An 18851-nucleotide genomic window follows, 5' to 3' on the forward strand; every position below is an offset into this window, starting at 1 on the left:
GATGATACCACGATTTATCTATCCTCCCATTGATGGATGCTTGGGCTGTTTCTGTTTTTTGGTTATATGAATTAGCTTCTTTGGATATTCTTGTCCAACTCCTGTTTGTGACTGTATGGCTTTTATTTCTTTGGATAAATTCCTAGGAATTGAATTGCTGGGCTGGGAGGTAGGCCAGCATGTAGAAACTGCTATAGCTTTTGCCAAATTGGTTTGGACCATTTTACATCCCTACCAACAGTGAATGACAGTGCTTGTACTCTACTTAGCCAACAGTAGGTTTTGTTAGTCTTTTTAATTTTAGCTGTTCTGGTATGTGTGTAGTGGTATCTCATTGTGGTTTAAACTTGTCTTTCCCTGATGACTCATGATGTTAAGCACTTTTGTATATGTTTATTGTCCATTTGTATATCTTTCTGTGTCTGTTCAGATTTTTGCTTGTTATTTTTGTGTCTTTATTATTGAGTTATAGATGATTTTATATATCCTGGATAACAGTCCTTTGCTAGATATCTGTTTTGCAGATATTATTTCCAAATGTATGGCTTGCTTATTTTCTTAAATATATCTTTGATGAGCAGAAGCTTTTGACTTTGTCAAACTTAACCAATTCCTTCTTTTATGGTTATTACTTTCTGTGACCTAAGAAATCATTGCCTTCTACTCTTACAAAGGTATTTGCCTGTGTTTTCCCCTAAAAACTTTATAATTCTATCTTGCACATTAAGGTTTGTTGTGATCCAGCTCAAATTATGTATGTGTGTGATTTGAGATTGGGTCAAGGATTTGTTTTTTTTTAAAACCAATTTCTAAGCTGTGTTTACCTAGTAAGCGCCATGCCACAAGGGTAAACAAATATGAGTCTAGCTGCTGGGTTTTCTTTTTAAACAGTTTGTAGGTGTGCTGCTGGCTTAGGCCACAGTGGACACGACTTAGCCGCATATGGTACTTGCCCCTGTTCTTCCTGCCTGCTTTCAGCAATCGAGTATTGAATGCCCACCATGTGCCAGGCACGAAGGCAGTGGTACCCAAGACCCACCTGCCAGGACGTCAGACTGAGCAGGGGGCTGCCAGCATGTGGTGTGAGAGTGACCCTGATCTGATGAGGGGTCTCGGAAGTCCTCCTGGCAGGAGGGATTTTTGAGCTGAAATCTGAAGGAGGTGAAGGGGGTCAGGTAGGACTAGGGGTCTGGGTAGAGTGCTGTCAGGGCTGGTGGGGAGGAGACATGCCAAGTTGGAACAGCCCAGGTGGCACCTGCCTTCCCGCAGAGGGTTGGTTGTCTAAGAGGTGAAAAGAGAAGGTGCCTTCGTGACTGGCATGGTCCTTTCTGTGTGTCTCTCCAAGACTCAGTGGGGCCATTGCTAAAATGCCTGCCCTGTGTCTCCTCAGGATGCCTTGACCAGTTGCACCTTCTTGAAGAGGTTTCCTCAATTCATCTATTTTTTTCTCACCGAAGAAACTCTTCTTCCTTTTGACTGCCAAGGAGGAAGGGACAGGGAGAGCCCCTGGGGTGCTCTTCTGTGGCTCTGAACATACTCTCTGCTGCTCTCTCCAGGCTCTTGGCTTTCCAAAGGACCATTGGCTCTCACTGGCTGCCCTCCTGCCCACTCAGCCTGATGGCTGCACGCCCTAACCGAGCTCCTCTCATTGGTGCCTGCCCTCCCACAAGGCCCTCTGCCTCACAGTCTGCTGAACCAGAGTATCTTCCCTCAGAGCTTCTGAGCATTGCCGCACAAGGTCCTAGTTGGGCCCCTCTCCCTTGGCACCACTACTCCTTGGAAGCAAGTCTGCACTCTTTTCCAGCTGCCCCTTCAACACACTCCTTAGAGTGCCCTGTGCATGCCTTGAACCTCTTCATTTCATCCGCTTTCTTTCTCTCGATGTCTTTGTGTCCTGCATCAAGGCCACCAGACTGGTGCTGCTCAGTTTCCCATCTCTCCTCTCAAATTGTCTCTTGAACCCCTCCCACCTTCCCGCCTTAATCATATCTCCTTTGTAGTCCAGGCTCTGGCTCCAGCAATTGTTTTTGCTCATCAAAGAATCCCTGTCTGCTACTCTGTTCCTCTACCTACAGAGATGATCTGATTTCACTTCTTTTACCCAATACCGCATGATGATAATCACATAGTTTACAATTCTTGTGTATGTCCTGGGTAATTTCTTGAACTCCTGTTGGACTTTTCTTGTTGGCTTTGTCACCAGATTTTTCAGCATGTCTCTGTCCCCTCCTCCACTTCCTCAGCAGCATCCATTCCTTGGATCCAGCACAGCCACTCTACTAAAGCTGCTTTCTAGGCACCATATGAGATTTTTCTGAGGCATTTAACTGTTGAACACTTAAAATCTTTCATTTGATCTGTCACCGAATTTTCTTCTTTTTGTCAGTTTTTTTCCTCCTGAGACTTCTTTATCCTGCTTCCTAAATGTGGTGTTCTTCAAGATTTTGGCCTTGTTTTTATTCCTTTTTTCTCATCTTGGCAACTTTATATTCTTATGGCGTTGTTGTTTCTAGATGTCTTCCAAACGTGTGATTCCTGTAAGTCACCATTTAGGACATTTCCACCAGAATTCCCTCCCTCCCTTTCCTTGCCTTTTGTTGATAGGTTCATTCATATATTTATCACTCATCCCCACTTGCCTAACCCAGCACCCTTGACAGGCATGGCTAATCAATCAAGACGGTCATCCTCACTAAACTTGGCTGTGACCTGCGAATTTTTCAGTGTGGCTCCCAGGCAGCCACTGCTAGTTGGTATATCAGTTGCATCTATCTGTCATATTTGTACTAGATGGCCCTGCTTTCTGTTACCCAGAATCTGGTCCCCTGAAGGATTAGTCACCACCAAAGTTTCAGTTTATAATCCCTGCCCAATTTCCTAGCACCATGGGCAGGATATAAGCTGGAGTTATTCAGAGTTCTCACAATGCAACGTTTCTTTAAAGATCTAGATAGAAGATGTAGGTAGGGGGAATGTGAGTCCTCTTGTCTTAAGATTGATATGAAATACGTCTATGTATGTTCAACAGTGGTCTTATTTTGCAGTTCATAAAAGCATTCTCACTTATCCCTTTGCCTCTGGGTATATTCTAAATAGGAGAGAACAAAGTTTAGTAAACATTTAAAAAGTTTATAAGCCACTACAGGTAGATACACATGCACGTTGGGAAAAGCACTGGCTTAGTCCATCCTCAGAGGCTAATTGGGTTGGCTTTGTGAGCTGTTCAGGGAGAAGACCGTTCCAGAGATGTAGGTCCTCCTCTGAGAGGACCCTGCCTTTAGGATCTCAGAGTTCTTGGTACTCCAGACACCCTGAAATCATTCTAAACTGTCGGCATAGAATGATGACTTTTTGACTTGAGGTTTGGCGATGGTTGGCACCTTCGCCTCTTCTAGACCAAGAATGCATTTTCCGCTCTAAGTGTTTTCCTCCCTCGCGTGGCAGCTGTGACAGGTCACAGGCTCCCAACTACAGGACAAAAGGAAAACTGGGCTGCAAATCCTTTAAGAGTCTGCACTTGGAGTTTTAAGTCAGGTTGTAAATGGAAGTCAATTATGTGGGAGGTGGTGTGGGACCCGGGGTGTATGCTGCCGCTGACCAGCTGTGTGACCTTGGCCAGATGCTTGGTGTCCCTCCATCTCAGTGCCCTCACCTGCCTGTTGAAGCTGAAGGGTTGGCTGATCTTGAGGGCCCTTTGAGACCCAGCGTTCCATGTTCTTTGTTTTCCTGGTTGTTACTGTTATGACTTTATCTAATGAGACTGTCTTGTTTAGACAGTAAAGAAAGTTCTGTGGAATGATCAGCGTTTTAAAAAGCACTTGGAATTGCATCTGTTTGTTGGTTTATATTAGAATGGTTTTGGGGTCCTTTGGAAAGAGGATCACATCCTGTCCTGGGAGGCTGAGTGTAGCTAGGGGGGCGGGGAATGGGTAGGTCTAAGAACTGCCTATTAGTTGACTGCCCTTAGGTTTATCAGAGCAGCCAGGAAACAGAGGTGTTTGGTACAGGCTGGCATCCCATTAAGCCACACAGTATATGGCTGTGATTAAGAGCACAGGCTTTGGAACTAGGCAGAGGGCCTGGGGTTCTAGTCCTGACTTCATTACCATCTGGCTCTGTCACCTTGAATGAGATCACGTCTCTTAAACCTCAGGCTCCATGTTTGTAAAATGAGGAAAATAAGAGTGCTTCCATCATAGTGTTGCTGAAGGATTAGATGGGATGAGATACAGAACTCCTAACCCATGTGGTGTACAGTAATTGCTCAATAACATAGCCTCTTAATCAGAGTGCTTGCCTTAGACTGGGCTAGGCATTTTTCCTCTGGTATCTGAGGAAAAAGCCACACAGTCATACTAAATGGTAGAAGTTGTTAGCCACAAATTACAGAGGAGGAAATCGAAGTTCAGAAGAGTTAAATAATGTTCTCCACATTACACAAGCAGTCAGTGACAGAGGTAGGATTGGAAACCACATCTTCCTGCCTCCAAAGTCTCCTTCTACCACGCCCTCTGCTCCCTGGAGTGGAGAGCCCTCCTCACTGCCCACAGCAGGCTGGGCTCAGCAGGAGATTCTAAAAGACCATGGGAGAGGCAAGACGAGTCACCCATATCCACTGAAAGCTGTTCTGCTTACAAACAGGTTGGGTTCTAAAGAACTACTGGACGTTCATTTGTTTGAAAAGTTCAGAGTTATATTCTAGTAGCTACTGTTCATGCTGCCTCTTGGTGGCAGGAAGAATTACCATGCTTTCCCCCTGATGAACAGCTTTGTTTGCAACCATGAAAATTCTTAACCTGAAAATTTATAAGTAGAGGACCATGCAAGGCAGAGCAGAGCAGTAAAGGGTCCTAAAAGAGGTAGGGACACTACACCATGCACAATCAGAGGAGAGAGAGTCACGGCCAGTAACAGGGTACAGTGGGATCATCAGTAGCTTCCTGTGGTGGTGGTGATGGTGGTGATGGTGGTGGTGGAAGTAGCATTCAAGATGGCCCTTGAAGGAAGGGAAACATGTTGGAAAAGTGGAGGTGGCAGGAAAGAGAGCAGCTACAGGGTGCATTCCAGGTGCATAACACTGAAGCTGAGCTCTGTGGAGTGAGGAGATAATGAAAAAAATCCTCCAACTAATTTTTCATGTCTTTTAATGCCTTTGATTGTGTTACATGAAGGCAGGTCAGAGAGTCTAAGAGGCAAATACCCTATTTGTCAACAAAAATATTTCTAAGCATCTTTGTCTTTCCTCCATCTGTAGGGGACCTGCCAGCACCAGGGTGCTTGCAGTTCTTTTGTCTGTACCTGCACTTCCCAGTAGGGAATCCACCGCCACATATGGCTGTTGAGCACGTGAAATGTGGTCGTCCTGACATGTGCTGTCAATGTGAGACACACACTGGATTTTGAAGACATAGTAAGAAAGTAAAATATCTCAATTTTTGGTATTGATTACATGTTGAAATGGTATTTTGGATAGATTGGATTAAAAGTAAAATATTAAAATTAAGTTCACCTGCTTTTTACCTTTTTAATGTGGCTACTAGAAAATTTAAAATGACATGTGTGGTTCTCATTCATGGCTTGCCTTCTGTTTCTATTGGATGGTGCTATTCTGGAGGGACTTGTTATATACTTAAAGTTCTATCATCCATTCTAGGGTCATCTGAGTCCTAGATGGCTTTGAGCTGGGTGCACCTCAGGAAACATCCTTGGTCATTCAGATGTGATGGAGACCTAGGTTCTCTCTATGGCTAGGTTACATACATGGTTCTCTGAGCTTCAGATACTTCATCTGTGTAGTGGGGACGTCAGATCAGATATTTTCCATGGCCCCTTTCAATTAAAAAATTCTATGATTCTAGCTTGGTGTCAACTATTAACTTTTTCTGGGTTCCATTGAAAGGTCTCTACTGCTCCCTTTACCAAATGTCAGAAAAAGTCCGGATTATTTCCTCTTACTTGTGGTCCTTTAGTAATTGTTGGAGTGGAAAAACTTCAGAGTTCTGATAGATTAAGGAAACCTTCTTACTCTCCTTCTCTTCTCTGTCTGTTGGCCCATCTTGGATTGTTTCAGTGTGCTCCTGAGCAAGGTGGCCTGCCAGCTCCTTTAAAATGGTATAAGCATCAGAGAGCTGGGAGAAGAAGTCTCTCCTTTCTTTGGTTCATGACTGTTAAGACTGCTTTTGAATACCCCCTGCATGGTGATCCCATAAACTTTATTTAGACACTGTCTAGGTCCATAAAAACTGAGAATCTGATCTGTATTTTCCCTTTTGGCTCTACTAATGTTAGAACAAATCAGTCATGTCTTTGTAAATATCTTTCTTTCAGCAGTTCATCCTCTTATACACTGTCCATCTGCTATTAAATAAAATATATCAGGTATTGGGCTAGTTTCCAGAACACAGAAGTAGAAGACTTGGTCTTTATCCTTGAGGAACTCCTGGATAAAGGGGTTCCACCTTTAAACTTCACCAACAAGGTGAATACCTGGTGCTCTCTGTCTTGAGAGGGACATTCAAGCTGGGGTGGCCACAGGTGAGGAAAGAGGGTGGCGCCATGAGCACACGAGGCGATGAAAAGTTGACTTTCAGTTGAGAGTTTTTGCTGTTTCAAAGTGAGGCAAGGTCTTAGTTAACTACCAGCAGGTCAAATAAATAAAATCTGCCCTATAAATATATATTATATATAATTCCATTTAATGGAACATCAATGTCTGGATACAAGTGTGTTGCTATACTGAAATCCCCTCTTATAATACCAGTTGCATTGTAGTTTCTTGCCATTTAATTTACTTTTCTTTTGGAATGAGGCTTTACAATATGTTACATTTTTTTTAAGTAACAATATAGAAAAGGGGTTATATAAAAGCAAAGTTTTACTGGTTTAAAAAAGGGCACTAGAGAGGGAAAATACTGTTAGGCCTGTGGAATCCACTTTATTGCAAGTGCCTGAATCTAAGTTACCCTTAATAAAGTCTTGATTTCTCTCAGTATGGGTGAATAAAATATATCTGCAGAGGTATTTTTGAGTAACCAGCACTTCTTGGCTTTTGATTTGAGGTTTGTAGGAATCCTAATCTGATACACAAATCTACATGTGAAATGAAAATAGGGATAAACTTGTTCATATGCAGCTGTATCCATACGAACCATGCAGGTGTTGATCCTTTTCTCTGGCGGGGGCAGGTGGCGGGGCGGTGGTTGGAGGTTGAAGAGAGGCACACAGTAATAACAGTGGTGGCAGCAATATTTATGTAGAGGGTTGAACTTATTAACAATGGGAGTAACATGCTAACTGTTGCCTAGAAACCAGCTTTTGATTGGAGCAGTGATGAGTTCTCTGTATGTCTGTTTCTTTTTCTCTTCTCTCTGATGTGCTACCCCAGACTACTGTGTATCTTAGTTTCTGTAATCAGAATCAGTTTAGTGTAAAAAATTTTTAAAAATTCTATGCCATTTCTGGATATAACTAAGTTGGAGATCACTAACATGGAGTTTTGTTGATGTGCTGGTGTCTGATGATTAGAGGTACCCTAGCTGGTTTGCAAGGATTGTATGTGGGCATTTAAATAATTGATATACTACTTTGTTTTGGACAGCTCAAATAGCTGCCTTTTATTCACCTGTAAGTAGAATAATAAGGTCATTTATTACCATGCATGTAAAATGGAAAAACTCATTATAAATTATAACTTCAAATTATTATCTATCATCTCCCTGCATAATGAGGCATAAAGTTTATTTAATCATTCATTCATATGTTCAGTATTCATTTAATAAATGTTTATTGAATGCCTACTCTGTGCCAGGCAGGATATGAGGGGTACTAGGGATGTAGCAGTGAACAAGATAGGGCTTGATAGATGAGACAAATAATAAACTCAGCAACAAATGTGCCAATTACAGATAAAAGTAAGTGATGGGAAAGGCATCCACGTAATGAGAGAAACTCTGTTTGAGAGGTGAGGGCGTGGAGGGGTGTATTTTAGGTAAAAATGATCAGCGGAAGCCTAAGGAGGCAACAGTTGAAGTGAGACCTGAAAGAATAAGGGAGCCAGACTTTGAATGTAAAAATGGTTTCACATAGTCAATGGTGTTTAGTATACTCAGAACTGAGGTGGCTCTGCTATGTGTGATGCCCCTTATGTGCGAGGATGATATTCTGAATCGACCCAGGAACTAACGAGGAAAGACAGTAGCCTGGCCCTAGAGCACAGCCTTGGAGCCCCCATTAGGGCAGGTGTTAAGCCCTTAATTGCTGGGTGATTGGGAGGGAGGGTCTCAGGGGAGGGACTAGGCTGGCATTCAGATGCCTTAGGGGCCACAACCATTCACCTGTTATGGTATGGAAGTATTTCAGTATTTAAACAAGCACGTGTGATGGCTGGTCATCAGCCATGCTTGTGCGTAATTTTATGGTTCAAGGAATTTTGACAACCAATTGTGGTTACAGATCATTTAAGAAATTCTGGCCGCTTCACATAGTTCAGTAGAGAAAAGGAAGGGTTAAACTGCTGTTTTCAATGCCGGCAGTCATGATTTTATACTCTGGGTCAGATTTTGAGGAGGTAGCAAACTGAATGTATTCTTCCCAAGAAGGTAACCAACCTAACGTTCCTTTTCTTTTCTTTTTTTTTTTTTTTAAATTAGGCGGCATCACTGTCCACACCTCCCTACCAAGATTTATGATAAAACAGAGAAACAATGTCTTTTCTCTGAATATACCAAGAACTACCCTCTCTATCACTCTTACCTGCCCAGAGAGTCCTTCAAGCCCAAACTGGAGTACCAGAAAGGGTGCATGCCAATGGAAGGCCTGACCACATCGAGGTGAGAGCAATAGTGTGAAAGTATAAACGCACACCACTAATGCAGTAATGTACAGCATTAACCTAACGTTCAAATTGCATTGACGTGCACTGTCAATACATGCTATTAATGCCTGAATGTTAATTTACCGTATCTCTGAAAGAAAATCCTGCATTTATTAGCCTGTTTTGTTTTCCCTAGCCCCCTCTTAAAGAGAAAGGATTCTTGCTTGGGGCTAGCGTGGGGGAAGGGGGAGCTGTGGGGTGGGAATTGTAAATTGATCTGCATCAAAAGGGTGGGAGGTTAAGTTAAGTATGAAAGGAGAATAATAACTAGAAAGAGGGTGGCTGCTGCAGAAAAAGGAGCTTTGGGCTTCTGCACAGAAGCTCCAGGTCATCTCGGGTGGTGGTAGTGATGTTGGTCGTGGTGAAAGAGAACTTGAGCTTTTTTGAAATTATGCTGCAGAGTTTGAGTTGGGGTCCCCTTGAACATTCTTCAGGAATATGAACAAAGAATATTTCCTTTTACATTACCCTTGACTTAGCAACTCTGCTGCTTGCTTGAGCTCCAGCTCTGTGAGGAGACTGAACCCCATGGCTCAGCGTGTTAGGCCTGCAGAGGTATCTGTACTGAGGGGGTGGGGACACATGATCAGTCTCAGGTTTGTTCCACGTGTTGCAGGGCTCTAACAGAATCTGCTGTTGACAGCTCAACAGTTAGTGATCTCCAGGTGATGACCTGTGACTGGTGACCCAGAGGAGTAGAAACATCTTTGAGTCAGCTGGGCAGTGTTTCAGGTTGTAGAGCTTAGTCCCCACATGAGACCTGAAAGCTGAGCGCCTTCTCTGCCTCCCAAGTTCCTCATCGCTACAGGGCAGGATCGCTGTGCGGTGGAGGTGAAATTGTTCTACCATGATGCCCGCACATTATAGGTTTGCAAGACCTGGTACAATTTCTTCCTACTGCTTCCCCCTTTGCCTCGCAATTTTGTGCTTTTCTGTAAAGGTCCCAGGTGACCCTGGCTAAGCAGAACACCAGTTCATTCAGTTTCCCCCAGTATAGGCCTGGAAATGTCCTCTGTTGAGAATGCGGGTTGAAGGCATGAAGTATTGCTCTTAAAAGCTGCTGTCTTCTAAATCCAAAGGAAGAAGTCCATGTCTGGGTTATGCGGCAGAAAAGACCCACAGTGTGGGGAATGAGGCCCAGGGATTCCTCGGCTTTGTGGGAACCCCTGGACAGGGGCGGCTTGAGGACGAGAGGGAGTCGAGGGTCTTATCTGACTCTTGACTTGAATCAGGTCACCTTGATGCTGAGTAGTTATATTAAATGATTTGAGGGCAGCACAAGGTTTCTGGGTCCTGATTCATGAAAAAAAAAGTAATCTATGCAACCTGTTTTTCAACCTGTGACTTACTAAACAATATAAACCTTAAAGTTTGGGCTTCATTTTCCCAGGAAAACAGCGTTCTTTGTTTCTGTGAGTCTAAAGACCACAACAAGAGAAGTGGATCACTCTGGAGCATTGCTTTTCGTTTTAAGAAACCACAGTCAATGCTCATGAAAGGAACTAGGCTTATGTATAAGAGACATGTAATTGGTAGGAAAGGATAAGAGCAGTGTTGAGGAATGGATTACAAATGTCACGTTCGGTTTCTAGATGCTGGTCTTCACTTCTCTTTGTACCCAATTTGCAGGAAGTCAAGACTGCCTTGTGGAATGCACAGTACAGGCCAGCTTCAGATATTGTCCTGGAAATATTTGGATACTTGGAGGGCTGGATGTTGAGGGATGCTTTCTGTTTGTTGCCCACAAGCTCAAGAGAATGAGGACAAATCCTTTCTCTGGAGCAGGCGTCCTGTTCCATCCCCTAGCTCTGAGGCCCCCAGTGGAGCCCCACATGCCCTCCCTCTTCCCGATGGTGCTTTGCAAAACAAAAACTTGCCCTTTGACCTGGCCTAAATTATCCTTGCCTTGTGTCACTTACAACAATAAACATATCACCCAGAGAGTCTCTCTGTCCCTGCCAAGGCCAGAATAACAAAATCATTCATGTTAAGATATGGCTGAAGTGGAAGAATGAAGATACTGAAAGAATTTCCAAAACAACTTATTAATGATTGTAAGAGCCTTAAAAAGAAAAAGTGGCAGGATCACGGTTACCCATGGGAAGGAAAAAGAACAGAAATGCTTCACTCCTCTCCTTTATTTCCTTCCCCAGAAAGAGGACTAAGGGGGAGATGAGGAGAAGGCATCTCTTCTCTCCCCCCTCCCTCAATCTCATCATTTCTCAGCCCCGTGCCTACCCTGCTGAGCACGTTTTCATAGGCTGAAAAAATAACCTATGCACCTGTCAGGATGCCTCCTTTTTTTTTTTTTTTGAGCTTCGATGGGCTTTTATTGACATAAATTAACAAAAATTGAGATTTGACTAACCATCTTTTCTGAACTTTATAAACTCAGCAGAGACTCTGGCCCATATCTGAATACATACAGTAAAACTATTCCCCGTTAGGAAATGTAGAGTTGCGGTCATCTAGGTTCTCTGCCAGAGGATGCTGGGGAAAGGATGGCTCAGGCTTGTGTCTGCACACCTCTGTGTCTGTGCGGATTGTCATCCTCCTGCTCTCAGAACTCTGATTATTAGAAAGTCCGACCCACTTACCTATCTAAAGGCTGACCTGGCTTAGTTTCTGAGATTGGACGTGGGGCTGCCACCTGCTGCATGAAAAAGTCATGTGGCCCGTGGCTTGGCTAGGTTTGGTGATTAAGCTCAGACACAAAAAACACCTAGTTTCTGGAAAGGTTATCTTCCCAGCATGGGGCATGATTACATTACAGCTGCACAAAACTCTTACTGACTGTAAATCTTTGGGATTTACAGCAGGTGCCGTGAGGTGAATGCTTGTGCTTTTCAGCCCTTCTCAACGTTGAACTGTTTCTTGCCGCCCTTAGTAATCCTCTCACGAGGAGATCTGCCTTTAGTTCGGGTAGACCTGAGATCAATTTATGAGTAAGAGGTTTGTACTTCAAGCCTCATTTCCCCTTAGGCATGTCACCGTGTAAAACAGTTGGGCCCTGTTTTGGGACATTATTTTGTTAGCTAAGTGAGATCCCTAAAGATGGGCAAAGTGGACAGCCTCAGAAAAAAGAGGTGAGTCTTCAAGATAGTGTTAGACCTTTATTCTTAAAGGGAGAGGGGCCGAGAGGGTAGGGTGAAATGAAGGTGCAGAGGGGGAGGATGGAATCGGGTTCACACTTGATGGGTTTGGCTGCAGGGAAGAGGGCAGAAAGCTGGTGGCACAGATTCCTTCATGTATTGACAAGACTCCTTGGTAAACAGAAGTGTAAGGAGGAAGAGCTAAAAGTGAAAGGGCTTTTAGAAAAGCCAGGAAAGAAGCAAGACGGTAGTAGGCTTGAGTCTTTTCCTACCTATTGAATATTACACATTTCCTGTTCAAATACATATTTCTCTATTCACAGCTATCCCAGTGGGGGTATACTTCCTCACCTCTATAGATTGGACCTGAGAATTAAGACATGCAGTAAAAGGTCTCGGCACTAGACTTGCTTGGATAGTTTAAGAGCCTTTGATGTGCATCTTTGATTAATTTGGGAGACATTTTGGCCATTCTTTCTTTAAGTATTTTTTCTGTACCCAAGGCTCTGTTCATTTCTTTCCCCCAATCTTTTTCTCTCTCTGTCCTTCATATTGGAGAGCTTCTATTCAACCATTTTCAAGTTCACTGAGTCTTTCTTTCTTCCTCTATTTCCATTCTGCTATTAAGCCCATCCAGTGAGTGTTTTATTTTAGTTGTTGTGTTTTTCAGTTTCAGAATTTACATGTGGTTCTTTTTATGTATAGTTTCTCTTTCTCTTCTCCCTGCCTTTTAATTCATTGTGACCTTATTTTCCATTTTGCAACTAAGCATAGTTAAGATAGCTGCTGTATAATCCTTGCCTGCTAGTTGAAACATCTGGGTCGGCTTGGGGTTGGTCTTCATGATTATCTTTTTTTTCCCTTGAGAAGGGATCACATTTTCTATGTATGTCAAGAAATTTGGATTGATCCTGTACATTGCTTTTTATTTTTGGATTGTGTTTTTTAAAATTTTTTTAACATCTTTACTGGAGTATAATTGCTTTACAAAGTTGTGTTACTTGCTGCTGTATAACAAAGTGAATCAGCTGTATGTATACATATATCCCCATATCCCCTCCCTCTTGTGCCTCCATCCCACCCTCCCTATCCCACCCCTCTAGGTGGTCACAAAGCACCGAGCTGATCTCCCTGTGCTATGCAGCTGCTTCACACTAGCTATCTATTTTACATTTGGTAGTGTATATATGTCCATGCCACCCTTTCACTTTGTCCCAGCTTACCCTTCCCCCTCCCCATGTCCTTAAGTCCATTCTCTATGTCTGCATCTTTATTCCTGTCCTGCCCCTCGGTTCATTAGAGCCTTTTTTTTCTTTTTTAGATTCCATATATGTATGTTAGCATATGGTGTTTGTTTTTCTCTTTCTGATTTACCTCACTCTGTATGACAGACTCTAGGTCCATCCACGTCACTACAAATAACTCAGTTTCATTTCTTTTTATGGCTGAGTAATATTCTGTTGTATATTTGTGCCACCTCTTCTTTATCCATTCATCTATTAATGGACACTTAGGTTGCTCCCATGTCCTGGCTATCGTAAATAGTGCTGCAATAAACATTGTGGTATGTGTCTCTCTCTGAATTATGATTTTCTCTGGATATATGCCCAGTAGTGGGATTGCTGGGTCATATGGTAGTTCTATTTGTAGTTTTTTAAGGAACCTCCGTACTGTTCTCCATAGTGGCTGTATCAATTTATATTCCCACCGACAGTGCAAGAGGGTTCCCTTTTCTCCACACCCTCTCCAGCATTTATTGTTTGTAGAGTTTTTGATGATGGCCATTCTGACCAGTGTGAGGTAATACATCATTGTGGTTTTGGTTTACATTTCTCTAATGATTAGTGATGTTGAGCATCCTTTCATGTGTTTGTTGGCAATCTCTATAATCTTCTTTGGAGAAATGTCTGTTTAGGTCTTCTGCCCATTTTTGGATTGGGTTGTTTGTTTTTTTGATATTGAGCTGCATGAGCTGCTTGTGTATTTTGGAGATTAATCCTTTGTCAGTTGCTTTGTTTGCAAATATTTTCTCCCTTCTGAGGGTTGTCTTTTCATCTTGTTTATGGTTTCCTTTGCTGTGCAAAAGCTTTTAAGTTTCATTAGATCCCATTTGTTTATTTTTGCTTCTATTTCCATTTCTCTAGGAGATGGGTCAAAAAGGATCTTGCTGTGATTTATGTCACAGAGTGTTCTGCCTATGTTTTCCTCTAAGAGTTTGATAGTGTCTGGCCTTACATTTAGGTCTTTAATCCATTTTGAGTTTATTTTTGTGTATGGTGTTAGGAATTGTTCTAATTTCATTCTTTTACATTTAGCTGTCCAGTTTTCCCAGCACCACTTATTGAAGAGGCTGTCTTTTCTCCATTGTATATTCTTGCCTCCTTTATCAAAGATAAGGTGACCGTATGTGCATGGGCTTACCTCGGGGCTTTCTCTCCTGTTCCATTGATCTATACTTCTGTTTTTTGTGCCAGTACTATACTGTTCTGATGACTGTAACTTTGTAGTATAGTCTGAAGCCAGGGAGCCTGATTCCTCCAGCTCCGTTTCTCTTTCTCACGATTGCTTTGGCTATTCAGGGTCTTTTGTGTTTCCATACAAATTGTAAAATTTTTTGTCCTAGTCTGTGAAAAATGCCATTGGTAGTTTGATAGGGATTACAGTGAATCTGACAATTACTTTGGGTAGTAGAGTCATTTTCACAATGTTGTTTCTTCCAATCCAAGAACATGGTATATATCTCCATCTGTTTGTATTGTCTTTAATTTCTTTCATCTGGGTCTTATAGTTTTCTGCATACATGTCTTTTGTCTCCTTAGGTAGGTTTATTCCTAGGTATTTTATTCTTTTTGTTGCAGTGGTAAATGGGAGTGTTTCCTTAATTTCACATTAAGATTTTTCGTCATTAGGGTGTAGGAATGGAAGAGATTTCTGTGCATTAATTTTGTATCCTGCTACTTTACCAGATTCATTGATTAGCTCTAGTAGTTTTCTGGTAGCATCTTTAGGATTCTCTAGGTATAGTATCATGTCATCTCTAAACAGTGACAGTTTTACTTCTTTTCCAGTTTGGATTTCTTTTATTTCTTTTTCTTCTCTGATTGCCGTGGCTAAAACTTCCAAAACTATGTTGAATAATAGCAGTGAGAGTGGGCAACCTTGTCTTGTTCCTGATCTCAGAGGAAATGGTTTTTCACTATTGAGAATGATGTTAGCTGTGGGTTTGTCATGTATAGCCTTTATTTTATTGAGGTAGGTTTCCTCTATTCCTACTTTCTGGAGAATTTTCATCATAAATGTGTGTTGAATTTTGTCAAAACTTTTTCTGCATCTATTGAGATGATCATATGGTTTTTATCCTTTAATATGTTAATATGGTGTATCACAGTGATTGACTTGTGTATATTGAAGAATCCTTGCATTCCTGGGATAAACCTCACTTGATCATGGTGTATGATCCTTTTAATGTGCTGTTGGATTCTGTTTGCTAGTATATTGTTGAGGAATTTTGCATCTATGTTCATCAGTGATATTGGCCTGTAGTTTTCTTTCTTTGTGACATCTTTGTCTGCTTTTGGTATCAGGGTGATGGTGGCCTTGTAGAATGAGTTTGGGAGTGTTCTTCCCTCAGCTATATTTTGGAAGTGTTTGAGAAGGATGTTAGCTCTTCTCTAACTGTTTGATAGAATTCCCCTGTAAAGCCATCTGGTCTTGGGCTTTTGTTGTTGGAAGATTTTTAATCACTGTCTCAATTTCAGTGCTTGTGATTGGTCATTTATATTTTCTATTTCTTCCTGGTTCAGTCTTGGAAGGTTGTGCTTTTCTAAGAATTTGTCCATTTCTTCCAGATTGTCCATTTTACTGGCATAGAGTTGCTTTAGTACTCTCTCATGATCCTTTGTATTTCTGCGGTGTCAGTTGTTACTTCTACTTTTTCATTTCTAATTGTATTGATTTGAGTCTTCTCCCTTTTTTTCCTGATGAGTCTGGCTAATGAATGATCAATTTTGTTTATCTTCTCAAATAACCAACTTTTAGTTTTATTGATCTTTGCTATTGTTTCCTTCATTTCTGTTTCATTTATTTCTGATCTGATCTTTATGATTTCTTTCCTTCTGCTAACTTTGGGGTTTTTAGTGCTTCTTCCTCTAATTGCTTTAGGTGTAAGGTTAGGTTGTTTATTTCAGATTTTTCTTGTTTATTTGAGATTTTCTTGTTTGAGGTAAGATTTTATTGCTGTAAACTTCCCTCTTAGAACTGCTTTTGCTGCATCCCACAGGTTTTGGGTCGTCATGTTTTCATTGTCATTTGTTTCTAGGTATGTTTTGATTTCCTCTTTGATTTCTTTAGTGATCTCTTGGTTATTTAGTAGCATATTGTTTAGCCTACATGTGTTTGTATTTTTTACAGTTTTTTTCCTGTAACTGATATCTAGTCTCATAGTGCTGTGGTTGGAAAGGATACTTGATACGATTTCATTTTTTTAAAATTTACTGAGGTTTGAATTGTGACCCAAGATATGATCTATCCTGGAGAATATTCCATGAGCACTTGAGAAGAAAGTGTATTCTGTTGGTTTTAGATGGAATGTCCTATAAATGTCAATTAAGTCCATCTTGTCTAATGTGTCATTTAAAGTTTGTGTTTCCTTATTTATTTTCATTTTGGATGATCTGTCCTTTGGTGAAAGTGGGTTGTTAAAGTCCCCCACTATGATTGTTTTACTGTTGATTTCTCCTTTTATGGCTGTTAGCATTTGCCTATGTATTGAGGTGCTCCTATGTTGGGTGCGTAAATTTTTACAATTGTTATATCTTCTTCTTAGATTGAGCCCTCGATCATTATGTGGTGTCCTTCTTTGTCTCTTCTCATAGTCTTTATTTTTTAAAATATTTTATTTTATTTTATTTCATTTTTTCGGTACACGGGCATCTCACTGTTTTGGCCTCTCCCATTGCGGAGAGCAGGCTCTGGATGCACAGGCCCAGCGGCCATGGCTCATGGGCGCAGCTGCTCTGTGGCATGTGGGATCTTCCCGGACTGGGGCACGAACCTGTGTCCCCTGCATCGGCAGGTGGACTCTCAACCACTGCGCCACCAGGGAAGCCCCCCATAGTCTTTATTTTAAAGTCTATTTTGTCTGATATGAGAATTGCTACTCCGTCTTTCTTTTGATTTCCATTTGCATGGAATATCTGTTTCCAACCCCTCATTTTCAGTCTGTATGTGTCCCTTGGTCTGAAGTGGGTCTCTTGTAGACAGCATATATATGGGTCTTGTTTTTGTATCTATTCGGTGAGCCTGTGTCTTTTGGTTGGAGCATTTAATCCATTTACATTTAAGGCAATTATTGATATGTATTTTCCTGTTACCATTTTCTTAATTGTTTTGAATTTGTTTTTATAGGTGTTTTCCTTCTCTTGTGTTTCCTGCCTAGAGAAGTTCCTTTAGCATTTGTTGTAAAGCTGGTTTGGTGGTGCTGAATTCTCTTAACTTTTGCTTGTCTGTAAAGGTTTTAATTTCTCTGTCAAATCTGAATGAGATCCTTGCTGTGGAGAGTAATCTTGGTTACAGTTTTTTCCCTTTCATCACATTAAGTATGTCCTGCCTCTCCCCCTGGCTTGCAGAGTGTCTGCTGAACGATCAGCTGTTAACCTTATGGGGATTCCCTTGTATGTTATTTGTTGCTTTTCCCTTGCTGCTTTTAGTATTTTTTCTTTCTATTTATTTTTTGATAGTTTTTAAATATATGTCTTGGCACGTTTCTCCTTGGATTTATCCTGTATGGGATTCTCTGTGCTTACTGGACTTGATTGACTATTTCCTTTCCCATGTTAGGGAAGTTTTCAAGTATAATCTCTTCAAATGTTTCCTCAGACCTTTTCTTTTTCTCTTCTTCTTCTGGGATCCCTATAATTTGAGTGTTAGTGCATTTAATGTTGTCCCAGAGGTCTCTGAGACTGTCCTCAATTCTTTTCATTCTTTTCTCTTTATTCTGCTCTGTGGCAGTTATTTCCACTGTTTTATCTTCCAGGTCACTTATCTGTTCTTCTGCCTCAGTTATTCTGCTCTTGATTCCTTCCAGAGAATTTTTAATTTCATTTATTGTGTTGTGCATAATTGTTTGTTTGCTCTTTCTTTCTTCTAGGTCCTTGTTAAACATTTCTTGTATTTTCTCCATTTCCAAGATTTGGACATCTTTACTCTCATTATTCTGAGTTCTTTTTCAGGTAAACTGCTGATTTCCTCTTCATTTGTTTGGTCTGGTAGTTGTTTACCTTGCTCCTTCATCTGCTGCATGTTTCTCTGTCTTCTCATTTTGTTTAACTTACTGTGTTTGGGATCTCCTTTTCTCAGGCTGCATGTTCGTAGTTCCTCTTGTTTTTGGTGGCTGCCCCCGTGGGTGAGGTTGGTTTAGTGGCTTGTGTAGGCTTACTGGTGGGGGGCACTGGTGCCTGTGTTCTGGTGAGTGGGGCTGGATCTTGTCTTTCTGGTGGGCAGGACCACATCCAGTGGTGTGTTTTGGGGTGTCTGTGAACTTAGTATGATTTTAGGCAGCCTCTGTGCTAATGGGTGGGTTTGTGTTCCTGTCTTGCTAGTTGTTTGGCATGGGGAGTCCAGCACTGGACTGGAGCTTGCTGACCGCTGGGTGGAGCTGGGTCTTAGTGTTGAGACAGAGATCTCTGGGAGAGCTCTCACCGATTGATATTACGTGGGGCTGTGAGGTCTCTGGTGGTCAAGTGTCCTGGACTCTGCTCTCCCATGTTGGAGACTCAGGCCTGACACCCGGCTGGAAAACCAAGACCCTGTCAGCCACACGGCTCAGAAGAAAAGGAAGAAACAAAAAGGAAGAAAAAAGAAATTAAAAAAATAATAATAAAGTAAAA

General features: G+C 41.7%; 1 protein-coding gene across 1 annotated transcript in view; it reads left to right on the forward strand.

Moving 5' to 3' along the window:
• SAXO1 (stabilizer of axonemal microtubules 1) overlaps positions 1–18851 on the forward strand; it is a 56247-nt gene that overhangs the window by 16097 nt on the left and 21299 nt on the right. The window contains exon 2 of the mRNA XM_059072937.2: positions 8649–8828. Coding sequence (XP_058928920.1) covers positions 8800–8828 — 29 coding nt within the window. The 5' untranslated portion in view covers positions 8649–8799. The remainder of the gene's footprint in view (positions 1–8648; positions 8829–18851) is intronic.

The sequence above is a fragment of the Kogia breviceps genome, chromosome 8 (genome assembly GCF_026419965.1).
Source record: "Kogia breviceps isolate mKogBre1 chromosome 8, mKogBre1 haplotype 1, whole genome shotgun sequence".
Taxonomy (NCBI): Eukaryota; Metazoa; Chordata; class Mammalia; order Artiodactyla; family Physeteridae; genus Kogia; species Kogia breviceps.